The 24453-nt window shown below is 38.3% G+C and overlaps 1 protein-coding gene across 1 annotated transcript in view; it reads right to left on the reverse strand.

The window, feature by feature from the left end:
• Window positions 1-238: 238 nt before the first annotated feature.
• The window catches only part of Col6a5 (collagen type VI alpha 5 chain), a 99303-nt gene continuing 75088 nt past the window's right edge, over window positions 239-24453 (reverse strand). The window contains exons 36-40 of the mRNA XM_027933997.2: window positions 24149-24357; window positions 11658-12347; window positions 10111-10207; window positions 9167-9411; window positions 239-258 (exon numbers count right to left, since the gene is read on the reverse strand). Of these exons, the coding sequence (XP_027789798.2) occupies window positions 239-258; window positions 9167-9411; window positions 10111-10207; window positions 11658-12347; window positions 24149-24357 (1261 nt within the window). The remainder of the gene's footprint in view (window positions 259-9166; window positions 9412-10110; window positions 10208-11657; window positions 12348-24148; window positions 24358-24453) is intronic.

Below are 24453 nucleotides of genomic sequence, written 5' to 3' on the forward strand. Positions count from 1 at the left end.
CAATTCTCAGGAGAAATGACATCAATCCTAGTTTCTCAGGTCTGGTCACTGATGTCTTTATTCAGAAAACTCTTAAAACAAGAACAAAATTTAAAAAAAAAAGAACAAAATTTAGCAGTCATTTTTATATAGTCATTTTCAGGAAAATTCCTGACACCACTTCTCATGGATTATTCATATTCTCTGGTTAGAACCACAGGGGATTACGCATGCCCAAAGGGCTTCTTGTCTGCTATAATCATTTTGTGTCCTCGCCATCTGAAAAACAGAAAAATATACACTGCTCTTAATGTTACTGTATTTATTTAAAATGTTCCCTGTAGAGCCCACTCCTCCTATATAAGCCATATATGAAACAAACACAAGTAGTTTTGCCATTTTCAATAGTTAAAATAAAAGTCTGATGTGATAATAGACATAAACGAGCAATATATAAAAACAGAACTGGAGGTACACTCCATGGGGAGACTGTGGTACGTTCATGATTGGAAATTTCCTACCCAGCAAATTTAGCATCTGGCATCATCAGAGAGGCTTTTGAAGGAATGTGCGATGTAGACAATGTCAGGGTTCAGCTCGGAATCCCTTCGACCTTTTCATAGCATTCATTATGGGACAGCATCTCTTCCCCATCAACTTCCGCCCCTCTCTTTCCTCCTCTCCCAGCCACTACCACTTCTAGCACCAGCACCAGCTACCCTTCAGAAGACTGCTGTTGAGCTCCCAGAGCTGATCTAACTACACATGCCTTGAGTGCCTGGGGTTTACAACCCTCCTGGAATTTGTGTCCCTCCCTATGGCAGCTTTTCACCAATTAGTCATCTGGGAGGGAGTAAGAAAACCCAATTTCCTTGCCTCATCAGGACATCACTGCAGCCTACTGCAGACACCTGAGTTCCCTCGAAGGACCAGGCTTCAGCCGCCCTCTATGGGACTTTGCTGAGATGACACCCTTGTTGGGCTTCTGCTCCTGCCCTGTCTTGCTTCTTGCAATCCCCTCACTGGCTCTCCTGCCATCTCCTCCTCAACAGATCACATGCACACAGAGTCTCAGCTCAGGGTGGGCTTCAGGGGAAGCTGGCCTAAGAATCTTAGAGAGGTTCCAGCCATTTTTACTTACGTACCCATCACAAAGGAGGAAAAATGTACTTCTTGGCCTTGCACATTTTAAAGTTAACATCTGATTATTTTTCATAACAAGTTTAAGCAGCTGAAAATGTGTAACTTTGTGATGTATTGTAAAAACTGACATAAAAATAAAACTTCCACATTTCTCTTTTAACTGATTCAATGAAATCTAAATTCACAGTGATTTGATATCACCATTATCCATTAAAATATATGCAAACATGCCAAGTTTAAAAGGCAGATATATTATAGTGCTCGTTTCTCTCCTTAAACTTATATTTCCGTTTAACTTCCTCCATCGAATTTCATTCTAACTGTAAAGTATGCATATGCTTGAAAATCTTACTGTTTACATGATCATAATTCTCTGCAAGGAAAAAATATACACATATACATGTAAATATATGTGTGTGTTTCAAAAATTTTCCTATGACTATAAGCTTCTATGTGTTAAAGAGTTAATCTAGCTGGATTTATGATTATGATTTATTACAATAGCACAAATATTAAAATTTTGGTAATTTGATCAAGGCAGAAAGTAAACATTTTTATTGGACATGTTTTATGAATTAGATGGATAGGTTTTCACTATTATTTTTACGCTTGCTGTGACAACTCCCACCCCATCTCCAATGTTTCCCTGGATGGAGGAGGGTGGTTATATCTAAGCCAAAGCACCACAATCAGTTCCAGGAGATGTACCATGTGTGGAGATGTACCATTTGTGTGTGGAGTTGGAAGCATCTATAAAAGGACATAAGGTCCTCCATGATTCCCCAGACACAAATGTTTACTCTCAGGCAGAGCACCCTTTAAGTCTTGCTTTTAGAAATCCATGCACTGGAAAATCTTTGTACGTCCCCCAGTGGGTGCTGGTATAGATACTCTGGTATGAAAAACACTACCCTCACCCATACTCCTCAATATGGAGTAGGAAGCTGAGGACTAGAGCAATCAGGTGACTTTTAGAGACCACAAAGCTAGTAAGTGACAGACCAAAATAAGCACCTGGTTCTCCTCATTCCAAGTCTGTTTTCTTCACCATGGCCATCAGCTCTAATGTCATTTACCATCATCACTATTATCATTGTCGTCATCATTTGAAATAATAACTAATTTTTATGAAGCTTTTACTCTAGGCCGAGTGCTGTTTGAAACACTTTACATCCATTTACTGCTTTCATTAGTCTATGGCATAAGGTCTATTATTATCCCCATGAGGGATGAGAAAACAAAGGCTCAGAGAGTCAAAGTGATATACCCAAGATCCCATAATCAGTAATTGTGGAAAAAGGATTCAAATCTATATCTGGCCCCAGGATTCATTCTATCAATTGTTTCCCAAAGTGGTTGCTGCAAACACTAGGCCCATGTGATGCCCCCTAATAAAGATCCTGAAGTTAAATTGGTTTAACTATAGCTGCTCTCTCAGAATCACCATAACTATCAACCCATTAAAAGCAATGAAAAGTCCTGCAAAAAGGACACATACTTATCAGTGATGTCAGAAACATGATTCCGACCCCAATACCTATTAATATCCAGTGAAAGGACTCCAATTTAAAAAGGCTGATTTGGGTTCAGTATCTATAGCACAAGGTCAGTGGTTCTCAAACTCTAATCGGCATCAGAGTCACCTGGAGGGTCCCATCTCCAGAGTTTCTGATTCAGTAGGTCTGGAGTAGGAGTCCAGAATCTGCATTTCTAGTGAGTTCCAAGATGATGCTGATGTTGCTAGTCTAACGATCACACTGGAGAAACACTGCACTTGATGATTGGAAAATAAAGACTAAGAAACAAGCCCTGGATTGGCAGAAGGGGAAAAGAGACATAGTTATGCTTTAACAATATACAATAAAGTCTTGCAAATGCACGCAGAAAATCTGTCCATTATGCAAATGCATAAAATGAAAACATCAGCAAAAAGGGTAGGTAAAAAGAAAAGACCACTCTTCTTTGGGAAAACAAAATATGAGCAAAGTCATACGAAGCTTGATAATTTTGCACAATAAATTTTTATCTTTGGTTGTCAATATATTATCAGACTTTGATAACTCATACAGGGATAGTACTAGATTATTATCTATAGTAGGCACCATGTGTATTTTGAGCTTTCTATGCATCATCTCCAACTTTCTGTAACTGAGAGATACGTTTTCCTTGCCATGGGCTAACTTGATGAAATTACATTGTATAAGCATAACTATAGAGTATGAATCATTATGACAAAGAGCATTGATTAGGCACTATGGACATCCTTAAGTAAGACACTTTAGGTATCTGTGGCTTCCATTCTTTATCTGTAAGAAGTCAGTGATTTCTAAAGTCACTCCAGTTTTCAAATTCTAAGCTTCAATGAGTCCAAGAAAAAATTTTAAAACCCAAATTGATATTTTTCAAAGAGCCATTGGCTTCACATAGCTGGCCTAGCCAAATGTCACCAAACCAAGCTATTAGCCACATAGCTCTGAGGAAAAGGATTGAAGACACCATCTATTTATATATGTATGGTACACAATTACAATAGAAAAATCTAAAAAACTTTTGGAGGAAAGAAATTATTTACAATGATAGTAAGAATGGTATTGACCATGCTCGCTTAATGACAATCCTTTTGATTTTACCAACTTTATCATTTTCAGCAACAACCTCCTTGAGATATCCAATTGGACTAATTCAATCAGAATTTATAGCAGTTTTGTACCAAACTTGATTGTACATTGAAATCACCTGGAAAGCTTCTAATGATTGCTAATGCCTATGTCTCTTCCCCCAGAAAATGTAATTTAATTGATGTGGGGCATGGGCTGGACTTTAAACTTTTCAAAAAATAACCAGGTAGCCAGGCATAGTGGTGCACATCTGTAATCCCAGTTGTTTGGGAGGCTGAGACAGGACGATCATGAGTTCAAAGTCAGCCTCAGCAAAAGTGAGATGCTAAGCAATTCAATGAGACCCAGTCTCTAAATAAAATACAAAATAGGGCTGGGGATGTAGCTCAGCGGTCAAGTGCCCCTGAGTTCAAACCTTAGTACCCCCACCCCACCAAAAATAACCAATTGATGTTAAAAGTAACAAATCTGGGAACCACTGGATTTATTGGACCCTTTTCTGTGATTACATTGTAAATTATCTCTCTGACGTGGACTGAATCATGTCCTGCCTCATTCATATTTTGAAGCCCTAACAGGCCATTCGACAATATTGAAGATAGAGCCTTTAAGGAGGTAATTAAGGTTAAATCCAGAAGAGTGGAGCCCAGATCTTATAGAACTGGTGACCTTATTAGAAGAGGAATGGACACCTGGGTTCTCCTCTACTACGCGAGGACAGTAAGGAGGTGGCTGTCTGTAAGCCAGAAAGAGAGCCCTCATCAAGAGCCGTGTAGGCAGCTGAGCAGCAATGGTGCACGCCTGTGATCCCAGGGACTTGGGAGGCTGAGGCAGGAGGATCACAAGTTCAAAGCCAGCCTCAGCAATTTAGCAGGGCCCTGTCTCAAGATAAGAGATAAAAAGGATTAGAGATGTGGCTCAGTGATCAAGTTCCCCTGGATTCAATCCCTAGTACAGATAACAAAAAGCCATATAGGCTAGCACTTTAATTTTGGACTTCCAGTCCCCCAAATCAGGAGAAAATAGGTTAGTCTTGTTTAAGCCACTCAGCGTATGGCATGTGTTATGGCAGCCTGAGCAGAATAAGACCTCCCCTCTTCTGCCCACCCCTTCTGTCTCTGATCTACCCACAATGCCTTCCTCCAGACACTGGGAAAGCATACTGCATCAGAAGTGATGGAGCTGGTGTCATGCCCCAGCAAGGCACTAAGCCTCTTTGAGCCTCCGTTTCTCCACTTGCAAGATAGAAATAATAACTCCTGTCTCCCATACAGGGTTTTGGAGAGAATCCAATGAAATCATATGTACAAAATTATCTTATGAATAGTACCGCCCTGTACATGGGCAAGCTATGCCTGGAACTACTTTCTTGTTCTCAGTCAGCCTCCTTTCCCGTCAGTCACTGTTATGGTTTAGATGTGAGGTGTCCCCAGAAGCTCATGTGTGAGACAATGCAGGACTGTTCAGAGGTGAAATGATTTGGTTATGGGAAGTATACCCTCATCAGTGTGTTAATCCACTCATATGGATTAACTGGGTGGTAACTATAAGCAGGTAGGGTGTGGCTAGAGGAGGTAGGTCACTGCGGGTATAGCTTTGGTGTTTATATTTTGTCCCTGGTGGTGGAGCGCATGTGCACACACGCACCTGAGCAGTCTCTCTCTCTCTCTCTCTCTCTCTCTCTCTCTCTCTCTCTCTCTCTCTCTCTCTCTCTCTCTCCTCTCTCTCTCTCTCTCTCTTCCCCCCTGGTGTCACACTCTTCCACCATGATGTTTTGCTTCACCTCAGGCCCACAGCTATGAAGTCAGCTGTCTATGGATGGAGACTCTGAAACTACGTGCCAAATAAACTCCTCTAATTGCTCTTGTCAGGCCTTTTGGTTACAGCGACACAAAGCTGTCTAATACATTCTCTTAACTTCTCCTTTGTGCCTCTTTTTGTGCTCTGCCTGCCAAGCACATCTCCACCCGCCCACTCAGCAGCTGTTTGACCTCAGTCCAATTCCCAGATTGTCACACCCTATTTCTCCCTTCAAACAGGTCTATGGGCAACAAATTCTGTGCATTTTCCTTCATCTGAGAATGTCTTGAATTTCAGAATGTGGACACTGTCTCACTCCTTATTCCAGAGGGATATTTTCACTGGATACAGAATTCTCTGTTGATTGATAGCTCTACTCCTTTAGCACTTCAAAGAAAACAAAAGTTGTTCCAGGGCCTGTGAGGTTTCTGATGAGAAACCTATGGTTATTTGAACAGTTTTTCCCTCATGTTACAATTATGAACATATAGTTTTTCTCCAGCTGCTTCAAGATTTTTCTTTATAATTTGTCTCAGATTATGATGTGCCTCAGTCAGGTTCTCACTGAGATTTTAAAACATGTAAATTTATGTCTTTTACCAATTTGAAATATTTTGGATCATTATGTCTTCAAATTTTTTTTCTCTGCATGAATCTCTTTCTATTATCCTCCAAGAATTCAGTGAAGTGAAAGTTTGATATTTTGATACTGTTCTTCAAGTCTCCAAGGCTCTTTTCATTTTTCTCCGTCTCTTTCCTCTCTTCAGTTTGTATAGTTAACCTCTCTTCAAGTTCACTTGACTCTTTTCTCTGTCATCTTCGCTCTGCTATTGAGCCCGCCCAGAGAATTTCTAAAATTTCAGCTGTTATGTTTTATAGTACTACAGTCTCCTTTTGGTTGTTTTGTGCAGTCTCAATTTCTCTGCTCAAATATCTCGTTTCTATTCACTTCCAGGTGTTTTTCTTTACCTCATGGAGCATAGTTATAACAGCTCTTTTAATGTCTGTAATTGCAACACCCGAGTCAACTTGAGGCTGGCATTTTGTTGATTATCCTTTCCTTCAGGAATTATTCACACTCCTGGTTCTTTGTAAATTGCATAATTTTGGATTGCATCTTGACCATTTTGAAAATTATGCTGTGTAATTTCCAAGCCCTATTATGGTCTCTGTGGGAATTTAATACTATTTGCTGGGTTTAGCAGGAAATCAACCCCATCAGGGATTCAGAATGTCAGTCAGTACTGTGCACTGCCTTCTGTGGGTAATGGTTCCAATCTCAATTTTCATTTCAAAGCTCTCCCGTCCACACAAGCTTTCGGGAGAACCTGGGACCCACACAGGACGTAGTTATAAAGCGAGGACCCCTGCTCCCACTCTCTCCTCTGTCAGATTACTCATAAGTGTTGGCCACAAGGTCCCTCTTCCCAGTTGCTCTGGCCAGGAAGACAGAATTCCTCTTTAACTTAGTCAACTAGCTTTCCAATTAGCTCCCACCTGCCTGCCTTCTGAGCAAAACCATGAGAGAAAAAGGGGGGAAATGAGGTTTCTTCTACTATCTTTAACACATAGGGGCTCCTCTCCTAGTTTCTCTTGGCACAAAGCTGGGTAACTATTCGTTTTAGCCACCTGCCCCACTGTTGCCACACAGCCCTGGTACTTGGGGCTGCCCTCCGCATACAGTCACAAAAGAACAGAGAAAATGGTAAAACCATGCCTCTTCATAGTACACTTGCTTTTACTCTTTTGTTCAGAGTCCTCAGGTAGTTGCCTTTTGTATTTCCCTCAAAATTTTTTAGTTATCATCAGTAGGAAAGAGAGAGACTATGTACTCACTCCATGTTTGGGCTAAAAAGGACTCATTCCACCCAGAACCAGACATTTCATTGTATATATACATTTGTTATGGTTTAGGGTCTGGCAGTTTCCCCCCAAAAGCCATGTGTTTGGTAATGCAGCAATGTTCAGAGGTAAAACATTGGATCGTGAGGGTTCTAACCTCATCAGTGGACTAATCCATTTGGTGAATTAATAATTTGAGTGAACAACCGGGTGTAACTATAGGCATGGCTGGAGGAAGTAGGTCACTGGGGCGGGGGGTGGCCTTTAGGACTCTATCTATCCCTTGTCCCTTCCTGCTGTCTTTCTCTCGGCTGCCGTGAGCTGAGCACCTTTCTTCGGCCACATGCTCCTCTCCTTCTCACTTCAGACCCAAAGCAGCGGACTTGGCTGACCAGGGGCTGAGACCTCTGAAACCAGAAGCCAAAATGAATCTTTCCTCCTTTAAGTGACTCTCAGATATTTCAGCCACAAGTGACAAAAGGCTGACAAACACCACATTTAATTTTCATTTTATTACATCTTTCTCCTTTTTTATCTATAGTTTTCATACTTCCCTGTCTTTGTTTCCTTTGTTTTTCATCATTTTGTTAATTTTGTTACATATCTTGCTATATATCTATTATTATGCCCATATCTCAAACTATGTATACATAATTTTTAAGTATAAATATTTCGTAACTTTATCTAAACTTTTTTTAACTATACATACATACTATATAGTATTTTATTGTATAAATGTACCAACATTTATTTCTCAAGTATGCTGTTGGATAATTGTGTTCCCACTTAAGAGCCACTACAAATAGTGCTTCTGTATACATTCTAGTGTGTGACTTTTGGTGAATACACACACACACACACACACACACATTTTTGTTGTTGTTGCTGAGTTTACACAATGAAGAAAAACTGCTGGGTCATTGGATATGCATATTTTCATATATGCAATATGAAATATGCATATATTTCTTATATCACCTGCAGCCCTAGGTGATAAGCCCCTCTTTTATTCTGTCATCTCCACCTTCTTGAATACAGTCTCACTGTTCATCTTCCACCAGGAGAAAATCCAAATAACTAAAGTCCTGCAGGGTCTTCAACAATTGTACCCAAGATTATTAATGCAGACCCAGGAGTGTTTATTTTAAAATAATTTCCCACATGATTCTGGTACTCAGCAAGGACAGTGGATGACTTCTTTAGAGCCCATTGTAGCTTCCCATTTTCCATGCCCTGTTTTCTTTTAAGCTTCAGGGACATGACTCCTTCCCCCACCCAGCCCAAGAAGCTATTCTTGGTTTCTGCATGGATCTCAGAACCACAGAAGCCTTTTCTTCTCAAAGCCCCATCAGAACTAGGGCTCAGCAAGGAACCAACATCTCAAACCAAGAAATCCCTAGCTGAACTGGAAAGAGGAAGACCTCAAGTGTTGGCTCCTCACCCCCATTCTGCCCCAGGGGACAGGGCTCCTCCTGCTCATTCAAGACCTGTTGTCCTTTTTTGTGTTGCCTCTCATTTCTGAGTTCCCTAACTCTGCATCAAGCCTTTCTACTCTTGCAGTTCTGGTTGCTTTGAACACAACTAACTCCCTTTTTTATTTTCTGGAGTTTTATTGCTTCCTTATTTTGGGGACCCCCGCCCCTTGCAGCCCTAGGTGATAAGCCCCTCTTTTATTCTGTCATCTCCACCTGCTTGAATACAGTCTCACCGCTCATCTTCCACCAGGGGGAAAAATCCAAATAACTAAAGTACGGCAGGGTCTTCAACAATTGTCCCAAGATTACCTTTTTCTCCTTGCTGTTTGTCATTTACTGAAGCTGTAATTTCTTCTGAATGTGCCTCTTCTTTGTCGTTCACCATCAATTCCCCAGGTGAAAAGAGCATGTACAACTTCTGGATCACATCACTCGTGGTCCCAGAATCATTGCTGTGATTGTTCCCTAACACTAAGAAATGCTGCTCCTGGGAACCAAATTCACCAAACAGCTCATTGTTTTTTGTCTCTATTTCATAGACCTCGGGAATGAGTCTGAAGTGATAGAGAAAAAGAGATGAAAAATTGGTTAGTCAAGTCCCTTGCAAGATTAAATGTAAATACATCCAGATAATATACGAGGAATCCATTTTATGTATGTGACTGGAATAGTTCAAATGTAATTTGTGGAAGGAATTGGATTTAGGGGCAATTTTCTAATATTCTGAAGGGAAATTAGACATCTATTTGTCTCACCATCTCAGAACTTCAAGCCAAAACTGGGTTCATCACTGAATTTTTATTGAGTAATTAGGGTTAGACTTTACAAAGTCAAAATTTGAAAGAATCCTTCCTGCCTGTCTTCATGTGCATTTTCTTTTCTAAATGGCAAATGTTTTGTTTTATTTTTCATGTTTTTTTTCCTGCTCCAACTTTTCATATCATAAGTTTTCTGCTTTGGCACTACCCAACATTAAAGTTTTTTATTTAATTGTTAATAAGGTCCAAAGAAGAGGTTTGTTTGTTTGTTGGCAAAAGGAATAGAAACAGAAACACAGTTCTTTCTAATATAGGTCATTTCTACCTGCTACTAACTGCAGACCCGTGTTTTTATCACAAACCATAGCATTTAAAGCACATTCACATGCCCCAAAACTTGTTTCTTGAAAACTAAAAATGCATTTGCTTCCAATTATTTTCTTAAGGACTGTTTCCAGTTACAGTATTCCCCAAACTTGGGATTTCTCAACTCACAATACAGTGTCTTCCATGCCAGTGTCCCTTGGACTGGGATAGGTGATGTTCACACATTTAGCTCTCAGATCTTTGGTGGGATATTTGTTGATAGCACCTGGAGAGAGACAGTGAGCTAGTTAAACTTTCCCCTTCCACATTATGACTGTCACCCAAGGTCAGTTCATCTTTCCTTGTGACTGGCAGTGTTTTCAAAAAAAAATTAACTTTACAAGGAACTAAGCAAACTAGGCACACTCTGACATTAAAATACTTTGTTCTTGGCTGACATTAAAATACTTTGTTCTTGGCCAAGTCAACAAGATACAGAAGTAAATGGGTAAAAAAAAAAAAAATCCTATGTTCCATATGTCACAGGCTTGTGATATAATTCAAGGGCATCTCTTGATTCCTCCTACCATTTTTTTTTTCTTTCTGGAAATAGAGGATCTTTCTAGAAGACTCATTTACTATTGAAATTGTCTACCTTTTAAATTTTTTTTATATTGGGGTTGGGGGGAAAACACCATTTTTTTTTTGCCTGCTACTAAATGTAACTCCTAAATCCCAGGATTCCTGAGGACCCTGTATGTCCTGGGACTCGTGAGTATCAGAAAGCTTGCATTCCTACAAAACCCTAGCAGACTTCCAGAAGCTAGAGACAATCTTTCACTGTGGTCTCTACCCCATTCCTGATTCCCAGCACTTGTTTGATACGTTAAGATACTGAGTGTGTTACTAGAAAGTTAAAACAAAGACAGAAGCAGAACAGACTCTCAGAGCCCCATGGTTTAAAGACACCAGGAAAAACCCTTGTGTGGCTGTGCTTGAGCTAGCTTTCTGGGACAAGGTTCTAGAAGACATTTGTGCCTATGGCTCACAAGAATTCAAGTCAGAGCTAAAGATCACTTATAGTGACAGAATAAAAAATAAGCCCTTCGATCAGGTGGAGGGTGGTGGCAATTGGATATTATTTATTATAGCAGTAAACCTTGTTAAGGATTTAGTAATTGAAGTATAGTTTGATGGTCAAAGCATAAATCTGGGGTCAGGAATGCGTGGGGGCACATCTAGAATTTTCCAATTATTAATTTTAAACTTTTAAGCAATGCAGTTAATGTCTCTGAACCTCAACATTTTTCCTTATCAAAAGGGATTATGATTATTTCCCTTTAAGGGCCACACTGAAGATTAAATGACATAATCTGTTCAAAGAGCCTGGCACGTAGTAAACACTCTCAGATTAAGGTTAAAGGAAAGTTTTCCCCCTTTTGAGGATTTCCTGGCTAAAACTTTGAAAGTGCAGCCACCATGTTCAAGGCCAACAAGACCTAGGATTTTTCTCTGAGATTTTTCACTGCTCCTATTCACTTACATCCCTCAAACTTAAATAAGGACTGTTTAACTAAGTCTGCTGATGGATGGTACACAGAGACATTAAATCACAAAAGGAATAGAAGAAAATGAATATGTAGCCACAAATCCCACCATTATATAAAACTATAATGCACCCATAAAATAATGAGGGAGGGGAAAGCAATAGAAGAGAAAAAACTTGAGTGACTTACGTCTGATTAAGTGGACAAATGGCTTGATGAACTTGATGATATAGTCCAAATCTGGCTCATGGATCCGGCCAAGCTGAACTAGGTGATGATCCAGGGGGCGGCTGGCTAATTCTTCTAATTCCTTGTCATTGTGCCCAGGACCAAAGGAAAATACAAATATAGAGTAGCCTTGACACTTGGCTCTCAGAGATACACTCCTTAAGACTTCCTTGTCTAAAGGGTTGGTTTCCCCAGCAGATATTATAAAGATAACTTTGTTTTTCCTCAGATTGGGGGTTCCTACAAAGACATTGTCAATTGTCCACTGCAGGGCATGGCCAATAAAAACGTCTCCATTGAGCTGGTGGAAAGAGTCTTGGAGATGGTGTTTCATTTGGTCTCTACTGTTGTAAGTCAGCAGATCGAATTCCAGGTAGACAGGGCATTCTTCAGTGTTGGGCAGATAGCCAGGGGGAGAGTAGCTCAGGACAGCCACTCTGTCTCCTAAGGTGGAGGTCAGTGGATCTGGGGCGATATGAAAGTAATCAAGCACTGAGGCTATAAAAGCTTTCAGTTCCTTAAACTCGTTATTTCCTACTCTTTGGGAAGTATCTATGAGGAACGCCACATCCATGTAATATTCTTGAAGAGAGGCATCTCCAGGTGCAGAGGTAAGACCTAGTTCTTCTTTTCTGCCATGGTTTTTGAGTCCTGCAACACAATTAACTCAAGTCACTCTTCTTAGTAGAAGGATAAGCTTGAAATTCCTAGCTATGGATGGCAAATACATGACCCGGAGAATTGCCATGCTTCATTTCCACACCCATGACAAACATCACTAATTGATCACAGTACTTGTTCCCACACAAATTCTCCAAATCCATCTTCACAAAGTGCAAACAGAGCTATTACCATTCAACACATGTTGAATGGTAATATGTTTATGCTATTTAGATTATTTCTTCTCCAGTGAGCTTTGGTAATTTTTGCATCACAAGAAAGGCATTTCACATAAGCTGTTTAGTTTATATGCAAAAATTATTCATAGTATTCCCTTAATATCTTTTTAATATCTGACTATACTTCTTCTATCATTCCTGATATTTGGTGTTTATGTCTTTTCCCCCACCTGGTGAATTTGATTACAGGTTTATCAATTTTATTGATCTCAAAGAAATTACTTTTGGGTTTATTGATATTTTTCTCTGTTGGATTTATCCTGTTTCATTGAGTTCTACTTAAATTTTATTGTTTTCTTCTGCTTACCTTGGGCTTATCTTCTTTTTCCTTTTCTGGGTTTTTAAAATAGAAATTGAGGTCATTGATTTGAAACCATTTTTCTTTATCAGTACAGGTCTAAATGTTTTAAACTTCCTTATAAGTCCTGCTTTAGTGGAATCTCACAAATTCTGTATATTAATTTGATTTTCATTCACTTAAAAATTCTTTCTAATTCCCTTTTGATTTCTTCTTTGACCATGGATTGTTTAAAAGTACCTTATTTAGTTTCCAAATACTTGGAGGATCTTTTTCAAAGATCCTTCTGTTGTTGATTTTTAATTTAGTGCTATTTTGAGCAGAGAATATACAATAGAATGACTTGAATCTTTTAAAATCTTGAGCTTTATTTTATGGCCCACAACATGGTCTGTTTTGACAAATGTATAATGTGCACTTGAAAAAAAAATGTGTATTCTGCTATTGGACAGAGTGTTCTATAATGTTAAATAGGTCACATTAGCTGACAGTGTTGTTCAAATCTACTACATTCTGCTGATTTTTTTCTCTGCCTTTTCTATCAATTATTGGAAAGAATATTGAAACTCACAGATCTTCATTGTATTTTTCAATCTTTTTTCCCCTGTGTTTCATTTTGGATCATTTCTATTGCTACATTTTTGAATTTCCTCTTTTTCTTTTGCCAAATCTAACCTGTCATTTATCTCCCACCCCAGGTACTGTTCATCCTAGACTTCACAGTTTTCATCTTTACAAATTCTATATAATTCTTTTTTTTTTTGTATCTTCCATGTTTATACTTGACTTTGTAACATGGAATATGCATAATAACTGTCTTAATATTATTTTCCTGTTAATGTTAACATTTATGTCAGTTCTCATTTGGCTTGGGGGATTACATTATGCTTTATGGGCCATGTCTGTGCACCTTTCTGTGCCAGATGTTGCAATGTTCCTTGGGTGTGGGACACATTTGGATTCTCATAAGCATTCATCTGCCTTTTTCAGAGAAAGTTAAGCTGCATAGAGACAGTGTGATCCTTTGGGGTCTTGCTGTTGTGATTTGTTAAGCAAGTTTGGGGCAGTGTTTAATTTAGGGCAAGACATAAATAAATCTTGAGGCAAAGCCTTTCTGAGGTTTTCTTTCAATACTCTATGGATTATGGGCTTTTCCAGGCTTGCAGATGGGGAAGGCACTGTTGCTGGCCCTGTGTGAGTGATTGGCACTATATGCCTTGCAAGTGGGTCTTTCCCCAGGCTCAAGTGATTTCCTCACGTGCTCATGCTATCAGAGTTCAGCTGAACAATCCAGGGAGAACACCTGCAGATCTCCAGAGACTCTGTGTGCAATTTAGCCCCTTAATCTCACTGGATTCCCAGCTATGCCTCCTCAGCTCTGGGAATGCAGTGGGCTCCACCTGCACTCCCCATTTCTGCACCATGACCTGGAAATTCTCTCAAGGCAGTAAATTGGAGCAGTGGTAGCATTCACCTCATTTGTTTCCCATCTCTCAGAACCACTGGTTTTCATTTCTCAATTGCCAGTGTCTTAGAAACTGTTGTCTCATCTATATTTTTTCCCAGTTGGTTATTTCAATTGAGAGGCAAGTCTAGTTTTTGTTTGTTTGTTTGTTTTGTTTTGTTTTAATTTCATCTTGGGCAGTTCTAGTAAGTGAAAATTAACCATCTTGTTTGAGATGCTCCATGTTTTCCTCCTTCTCCCAAAGGACTAAGAACTGGTCTTTATGCACCAGATTCTTCCTTCATTAATGTATTTATAGAATTGAACAGGATTTTGCATTTTACAAGCATGTTTTAAAATTTATGGGCCTCCCAATCCTCTCCAGAAAACACAGTTTTAAACTCTTTCTAGAATTTCTGATGCAGATGTAGGTCGCTGATTAAACTACTAAATACAAAATAAAAAGTAAAGACAACAGTACATGGCTTACGTTCTTCTTTGCTGTGTACACTATATAATGTGCATCACCACCAAAAACATCTCTAGAATTCTCAGTCATAGTGTGTTAGGAATCACAAAGATCAATTAAACGAACATTTCTGCCTTTTGGACTTGACTAACCATCATCTGCTCTGCCACCAAGATGTCTGTTTTTTCTCTGTGGTACTTCAGTTTCTTTAAGAAGGTCAACCAACATGCTTTGTAAAAAATAGGGGGAAGAATTTTACATAAGTTTTGTGCATGTTAGTGGGGGTGATGTTGCTGGGGATTGAACCCAGGTCTTATGCATGCAAGGCAAGCACTCTACCAACTAAGCTATATCCCCTGCCCCTTCATATATGTTCTGATATAAGAAGAAGGATTGACTTACTATGGCTGTGAAATATTTTTTCATACATGCCCACATCAGAAAAATGACTATTTTTTTTCAGTTTTCTTTTTATAAATGAGCAAAATTTCATTTAAAGTACCCAACAAAACAATTTTCAAGAGGTATATTTCATCTACAAAGATCTCTAAAAATATGTTTCCTCCTTACATTATAGAACCAGTATGAGAATCAGTGAAGCTAAATGTAGATGCTTGTGCCTTGAAAACTCAGAAATTTTGTAAGGTGTGATTATTCTATTTTGAATCTAAATTCATTTTACTTAAAAGGATGGGAACTTCAGAAGTGTTTTCCTTCAAGAAAACCTGGCAGAAGCGTGAATATAATACACTCAGACCTCACAGCAGTGCTTTGTATTCTCTAGAAATGTCAACTGAGCCAAATTTCCGCCTTCAGTTCTGTGGAAGAATTTCCTTGGAATGGCAGAGGAGGAAGAGCTGGCTCTCTGTATTATGGACAAGACTTGGAAGGAATGAAGGATCTGGCTGGATTTCCAGGGAAGCACCCCCCAGAGATCAGCCTAACATTGGCCAAGGATTTAAGCCACAATGCCAAGTACACTCCTTTTAACTTTATGGAGAACTGGGCATGGAAAGGAAATTTAGATAGTGAGGGAAAATTTAAAGGACCTGAGTCATTTGGATTGGGATTGAGTGTGCTGTGAGGCAGCTATGCTCCCTTTACAGACTTTGTGGGAAATCTGAACCCATGTGTGAGTTATCCATGGGTCTGTCTTGCAATTTGTCCGGGAGCCAAAATTAGCCACATTTTCTCCTGAGGCAAACCACATGTGCAATGTATAAGGTTCCGTCCACATAAACTACAGCTGATATTTTTCAAGTTAACATTTTACATGATGATTTCTCATGTGGTTGTCAAGGCTTTCTCTCTGCATTTCTGCTTTCTGAGTACTTAATTCAGTTTTATTCAGGTCTTGTGCTCAATTCCATACACATATTCTTTTTTTTTTTTTAAGTGCACAGTTGTTAAGTCTTTTTTTTTTTTAGTTATAACAATATCTTTATTTTATGTGGTGCTGAGGATTGAACCCAGTGCCTCATGCATGGTAGGCGGGCGCTCTACCTCTGTCCACAACCCCAGCCCCCATACACATATTCTTTTGTTGAATCTTCCTTATGGAACTGGGAGGGTAAAATAACCATCATTCTCATTTTACAAATGAGAAAGGTGAGGTTTGGAGAGTGTAAATGAGTTGGCCAAGAAATGGTAAGGTTTGAACCCAGCTCTGTCTTTCAGAAGAATGAGCCATTGGGTATGAGGATAGAGCAGAAACATCAGAGCACATGTTAAACGGCTCACTAAGGACCCACAGGCCTGATTTAAAGAATGCGATTTTCAGTCAATTGATATTCTTCTGACTGAAGCCACTAGAGACTGTTTTCTTCTAAAAGTAAGCAATTATTTAAATTAAATAAAATTTGATTCCTCTTCTTCTCTAAGCATTGTAGAGCAATAGTTGTGAACAAAACCTTTGGAGCCTGTGTCCTATCTCTGCTCAGTATCAACTCTGTGAGCCTAAGTCTTCCTCATGCATCAGTTTTACTATCTAAAACACCCTAATAATAAACTACAACCTTACAAGGGTTTTGAGAAAATTAGTTTTCACAGTGCCTTACCTACCCTACATATACCACAAATTTAATTAAGAGAAAACAAATAGAAAAAAATCTTAGATATCTAAAAAATACTTCCCAAGATAATAGATTCTGCACTTTCCTTGAGGAAAAAAAATGCAAAGTCAGTGGTATAACTTACACACACACACACACACACATACACACATGCACACACAAAGTACACACATGTTCTCAGAAATGAGAAAGATAATTCTGTTGTGTTTATGCATGCTTATCTTCAGAGGATTTGGCAGTACTTTACATACCCCTTCATTTAACACTGCCAACAAAGGTCCACCCTCCCTTCTGTCTGATGAGGTCACTGGTCAAGCTCTCAGGCTGGGCTGGCAAGGAGGCAGGGACAAGTGTGTGTATCTGACGGTATAGCATTGATTTTATGCCAAAGAGAAATACAGACATTTAAAATCTTCCTATTTGCTATATGAGATCCTCTTCCCCTTTTCTCCTGAATGCACATTGTTTAAAATAGATTTTATCCTTTTCCTCAAAGACAGAATAAATGTCTTTTGGGGGCCTGAACTTTTCCAGGTGGCTCTTAGATGACAAGAACAAGTCTTGTGGACCATTCCATGCTCTGAAACAATAGAAAAATCTTAGACATCTAAGTATGCTGCCAAAAGATACCAGCATACTGAGAAAAAGTGCTGCATGTCTGCAGAGCCATTACTCCCCAGCCACCTGCATCTGGCACTTTGCTTTTAATGGAGCTGTTCTGTGTTCCATCGCCTCTGTAGGAGTTTATAAACAGATTATTTTAAAATTTTAGATACTAAAATTATGCCATCAAAATTATTTTAAAATAACTCTTCCCAGTAAAGATATAATTTAACATATTTCCAAAGTTGGCAATTGGGTACATTTCCTCATCTGTAAATGCAGAAGGTGCCATCACCAAGCAACAGGCAAACATAGTTAAGTCAGTTTTTTTGTGTGTGCAGATGGCCATTGGTTTGAATCCTGTCCTCATCTGTAAAATTAAATAATAATAATAGATTTTTGTAAAGATTAAATAAAGATATATGTGTGTGTATAGTGATATATATGTGTGTGTGTATAGCGTGTGCATACACACACACATACACACACACACACACACACACACATATATAGATCACATGAGTGTCCTTATCTGTACAATGGAATAGAAAGTAATATAACAATAATATGTTAATGAGGAAATGGAATCATGTACATAAAATGTTTACATGGTGTCTGGTCCATGACTGAACTCAATAAGCAGCCGTTTCTGTGGTTACTATTATTTCTCATGCATTGTTCAGTGGTCAAGTCACACAGTGTATGCAATGCTTTGAGAGTTTTTCTTTTTTGTAAATATATTTTTAGTTGTAGATGGACCCAATACTTTTTAAAAATTTTATTTACTTATTTTTATGCAGTGCTGAAAATCAAACCCAGTGCCTCACACATGCTAGGCAAGCACACTACCCCTGAGTTACAACCCGAGCCCTGAGAGTTATTCTTTTAAAAAAAAAAAAAACTTTTAAAGTTTTTAGTTGTAGATGGACACAATACCTTTATTTTACCTATTTATGTGGTGCTGAAGAACAAACCCAGTGCCCCATGCATGTCAGGCAGGTACTCTACCTCTGAGCCACAACCCCAGCTCCCCCGAGAGTTAATGGTAGAAATATTGGCCTCCTAATCATTCCATTTGAATTTTTTGTTGAACTGAATAGTTTCTGACTCCTATTAGGCACTTTTCCTGCACAGCTGTCAGACTGTGAGCTTCTTTAAGACAGGATCTATGTCTCCATTGTTTGGTTTTAATCTAACTCTTCGAAAGAGTCCAGCTCAGGCCTTAGCTCAGAATGGGAGTTAAATACACATTTGTCACATGAAAGGATGTCTGGATAATCATGGGAAATTCATGTAAATGCTTAACAGAGTCCTTTCTTATAGTAAGACTTTGTTGAGGGCTACCACGTCCATCACAACTAACCACCATCACCACTATCACCATCATTATCACCCTCCTTTATACCTATACCCTCTTCACCATAACCACCTGCACACCACTGCCATCACTATCACTCTCTCACTACCAACATCACCACCACACAACTCTCACCCTTCTATCTCCATCACTGACATCTCCACCAACAGTACTATCACCACCACCCACCATTAACAGGAAACATCTTTATCACCATTGACTTCACTATTACCATGATCTGCACTGGTATTTTTATTACCACCAGCACCATGACCACCTAATTACTACTTCAGATTTCCAACTCTTATTCCATTAAAAAGGAAACTACATTTAAAAAGTGTCACCAATACTATAAAACATTGTTTTATTAGTTGCAACAAATGGTTGCACAAGTTATAGAGAAGCAAAATTCAAAAGCACACATTTGTATTCAGATAGTACACATACTCTGAACTCTCTGTTTACAATAGTCTTGTCCACATGTGAAACTTTCTAAAGACAACTAAAATGATAATAATGATAACAATGACATTTACATTAAATTCCCAAGCAGAAGTAAACACAACAACTTCGATGTACAATTGAAAATGAAGAGGAGACTCAATTTATTTACCAAAGAGCACCAAGATGGTTGAAATTTCTTAAAGACTTTATGAAACATGTCATTAAAATTCAAACATGACCACAAATCATCTAATGATTTCTTCTTTAGAAAGTGGACTGATATGGGGGCTGAGGTTGTGGCTCAGTGGTAGAGCGCTTGCCTAGCATGTGTGAGGCCCTGGGTTCGATTCTCAGCACCACATATAAACAAAAAATAAAGGTCCGTTGACAACTAAGAAAAATGTTTAAAAACAAACAAAAAAAAAAAGAAATTGGACTGATATAAAAGTAGAGCATCAGTTAATATTTCATGGATGATTCAGAAGGCAATTCTGCAGTGCTTAATTCCAATTCAGATTTAAATTTAGCTGGAGTAAAGATATATATTCAAGTTTAATATATGACAGCAAAAATTGGAAGCAAACTATGTGTTCAAAAAGAGTAAATGGTTAAGTATATTCATTCGTTGAAAGGAACATCATGAGGACATTTAGAAAAGTCAGTATGAGGTTTACAGCAATATGGAAAATGTTATGACATATTATGTGAAAAGCAAGATATGCAATTGAATCAAACTATGAAAAACAATATGCCTGTGGAAAGCCAAAGAACATATTCCACACTATAAACGGCTCAATAGGCTAAATCATTTGAGACTTTGAATTCAAATTTTGTATGGCTTGATGTTACTTTTATAATTTTTTAAAAAGCATTGGCAAGGTCCTGGTGGTATCATTGGGGAACAGTGGACAGAGAGGTGCTGTGCCTGTATAGTGCAATCTGTCCCTTGACCTTGCAGGCATGAGCTTTCTCGTAAACCAGGATTCTTCCACTATTGATAGTTTGGCCTGGTAATTGTTTGTTGTGGGGACTGTCCTTGGAATGATGGGATGTTAAGCAGCATCCATGGCTTCCACCTACTAGATGCAAGTTGCACCTTCCAATTATGACAATTAAAAATGTTTCCAAACATTACAATATGCCCCCTGGGGTGAGAGAGCGTAGAATTGTTCCTAGGTGAGTTTGTACCAGCAGATTACTAAATACCCTTCCAGATCTATTATCTAAATTGATTGATTCAAAATCAGAAAAAAGTATTGTGTTTTTTTTTTTTTTTTTTTTTTTTTTTTTTTATTGTTGGCTGTTCAAAACATTACATAGTTCTTGATATATCATATTTCACAATTTGATTCAAGTGGGTTATGAGCTCCCATTTTTACCCCATATACAGATTGCAGAATCACATCAGTTACACATCCATTGATTTACATATTGCCATACTAGTGTCTGTTGTATTCTGCTGTCTTTCCTATCCTCTACTATCCCCCCTCCCCTCCCCTCCCCTCCCCTCCCCTCCCCTCTTCTCTCTCTGCCCCCTTTACTGACATTCGTTTGTCCCCCTTGTATTATTTTTCCCCTTCCCCTCACTTCCTCTTGTATGTACTTTTGTATACCTCTGAGGGTATACAAAAAAAAAAAAAAAAGTTTACCTATAGTTCAGAATAAGCTTAAAGTAGAAAAAGAAAGAAAGAAAGCAAAACCCACGCAAATCCCCTCAAGGTTTGTTTGGGGTTTGGTTTTCGTTTGTGGTACTGGGTATCAATTCCGGGGCCATGAGCACACTAGGCAAGTGCTGTATCACGAAGCCCCATCCCCAGTCCCCTTACAAATTCTTGAGTGCAACTCCAGCCTAGTCTGAAGGGGGACGTGTTGCTTTTCGTTTCTTAATGAATTTATAGAAAAGAACATCAGTTGAAGATATCCTAAGATCTGGACTGCTAAAAGCTAGGAACAAAATTTAGGCTGAGTTTGAGTTGGTATTTAACATTTATTAAACATTATCCTGCTCTTTAATCAATAGACTCATCTTAAACATTGGTTAATGTAGTATCTTTGATGAAAGTGCCAGACTCATCACTGGGTCAAGAGTTGCCATTTACTTCGAATTAAATTATCCATTCTTCTTACATATTTCCAAAGAACAAAGTCCATTCCATTGGTTAAGTAACTGGATGGGGCTGCATTTTTCAAGGTATTTTTATATTACAGATATCATGGTCAAAATGCCTATTAGAATCTCTAAGATAATCTCTATAGTGGATCTTACATGTTCTTGGATGAGTAAAATAGATGTTCTTGGATGAGTAAAATAAAATTATAACCTCAGGAATCCTTTGGAAATATGAATTCTCACTTCTTTCCTGTGATACTAGATACCCAGTTGCTTTCAGTTTCATTGAAAACACAAACCAAATTTGGCACCTCAAAGAGATAGGACACACAGTGGTTCTTTAGCTTACATCAGAATCACTTGCAATACTGGTAAAACACTGCTGAGCCCCATGCACAGAATTTCTGATGCAGTAGGTCTGAGATGGTGCTAAGATTGTGCCTTTCTAGTGGGTTCCCAGGTGATACCACAACTGCCAGAGTAGGGACCACACTTTGAGAACCACAGGGAGAGCTGAGGACAAAGCTGAGAGTATACAAAAATCACCTATGGTGGCTATAGAACTTGTAGCTTGCTCCTTCCTATTCACACTCCTAAGTATGAAGTGGTTTTTCTGAGGTGGGATTAGAAATCTGTTTATGGTGAACTTCTAGATTATTCTATTCAGGTTGCCCTTGGGATTCTCTAAGGAATGGAGAGGGCCCGATAAGGTGATGGAATTGAAGATGAATCAAAGCAAATCAGGTAGGAGGAAACAGGAAAAGCAGAGGTAGGGAGTCAGTGGCTGAGTTTCTGATGAAAGGGGGTCTACACAACTAACCACCAGCCCACAGGATGCTGGGAACTCTAAATTTCTTCAATGGTTAGGATTGCTGACTCTCCCCAAGACTCTTTCTGTTCAAAAGCAAAAAGATCAACCATCACCTTGTAAGAATTATATTATAAATGAGTAATAAAGAGAGCATATGGAAGTGCTTATGAAAGTTATCAATCTTTTATTTGTGCAATACATCCGGAACTTATCAAAGCTCATCTCTCATTAACTAAAAAGAGTATCTGAACAACAGTTTACTCTCCAAAAGGATTAACACATTATACAGAAAATTCTCAGCAGTTTTTGATAACTGGCCAAAGATAATTTTAAAAGAAAGAAAGAGAAAGCACAAAATCCCCAGAAACACAATTTAAGATTCAGATTTATTTTGAAGGATAAAAATAAACATATTATCCTTAGGTCTGAAACATTCTGTTTCCAGGCCATCCCAACCTGACATAATCTTCCATGGAACTCCCAGCATACTTCAAAACCCACTACAGGAGAAGTTGGGTAGGGTGGATTTACACTTTTTCCCCTTGTCAGAGCCATGGACAATTATTTCTTCACCATAATTGGACCTTACACTGGCTACAAATGTTTTGATTCTCAGACATCTGGAAAACTGTTTGAAAAGCTTTTCATTTACTACTGAACAATGATACATAATGACGGCTTCAAAGAGGAGTTATCTGCCTCCACCAGTCATATGTATCTTTCCTGAAACAATTCATATGCTTGAATGCTTGCCTCTAACGAAGCTATCACAAATAACAATTTGCTATCCTAACACTGTCAGAACGCCTTTCATTCTTCTTTATAGACCAAACCATCATAAATACCTGTGCCTGGAAGGGTATTATGATTTCCTTATCATTAAAATAAACAACCAAAGTTAACAACATTCATGCCAAAGAACAAACATTGAATTCTTTTGTTTAGGCTGTATCTCTATATGAGAATTAAAAAATCATTATAGCTTGAAAACATATACTTGAATGCCTTATACTACCCACATCTAAGTTTAATGTATTACTTTTTTTCTGAAGATGTCTTATTTTTCAACAAAAGATTGATTATTGACTTTTTAATTCTTCATTGTAGCTTTTATAAAAGCAATTCTTACTGTTTTAAAGATAAAATTCAAATATTATATTTCAGAAATAGTTACGTGCATATGTGTTGAATCCAAGAAAAATAAAGTGTATCCAAAAAACTGCTAAGAATGATTATTACAGTAAGCAATTGACCCCTTTTTCTTTCCTACTTACATATTTTAACTACACATGATATTTTTGACACAATGCTTAAAATGCTGGCATTCTGGCTAAATGAGAATTTTGAGAGATTCCAGATGCATAGGTTGAGTGGCTGAATAATCTGTTTGGAATTTTACACTTTTAACAAAAATAGAGACATAATCTTATATATCAGATTTATTTGAAACTATTAAATTCTGACAATATTCACTGCTTTCCCAACAAAATGTAAAGAGCAAGGAGTGGTAGAGTTTTTTCTTCATCATTTTGGGTATATCAAAAATTAAACTTGTACCTTCTCATGTAATCACAAATTCTGGGAGACTAGTCAGGTTAACTTTAAAAAAGTCATTTTAACCCTTCCTTTGTTCTGATATTCTCTACACTGCCTCCTTCTATATGGTAGCAACCTTCTAAATCATAGTTTCTAGAGAAATCTTAAGTTGCTGAGAAAACCAAGGACATTACTGAGTACTTTTATCAACAATCTCCCTAGTGGTGCCTGTCATCATTTACTTCAATTTTAATGAACGCAGAAGTTGTAGTCACCATCTTGAATTTGAAAAAAAAAAAAAAAAAACAGTTGCTTTAGATACCAGCCTTAATTGATTTGATTCTCTACTAGTATTAAAATATGAGGATTCAGGGCATTTAAAATTTCCCAACTTTTAAAATTTCCTTACCAGAAGTAAAACTTGTAGGTTCTGCAGATGCCTGATCTTTTTCATAGTTAACCACTAATTTTTGTGGCTCTAATATTTTACTTGGAATGTAAACCAAATGGTCACCTCCACCGTCCTCCAACACAAAAGATGAGTCTCTCCCAGCACTTAATTCCTGGCCCATGAGGCTGTTTTTGTCTGAAGAGACCTTATGTAGCTCAGCAGTAAATCTAGATAGAAAAAAAAAAAAAAGAAGCAAGTTTTAGGTGAGTCTGGATAACTTTAGAGAATGCAAATGAGACATCCCAACAATGTAATATAGTTCT

The sequence above is a fragment of the Marmota flaviventris genome, chromosome 8 (assembly GCF_047511675.1).
Source record: "Marmota flaviventris isolate mMarFla1 chromosome 8, mMarFla1.hap1, whole genome shotgun sequence".
Lineage (NCBI taxonomy): Eukaryota > Metazoa > Chordata > Mammalia > Rodentia > Sciuridae > Marmota > Marmota flaviventris.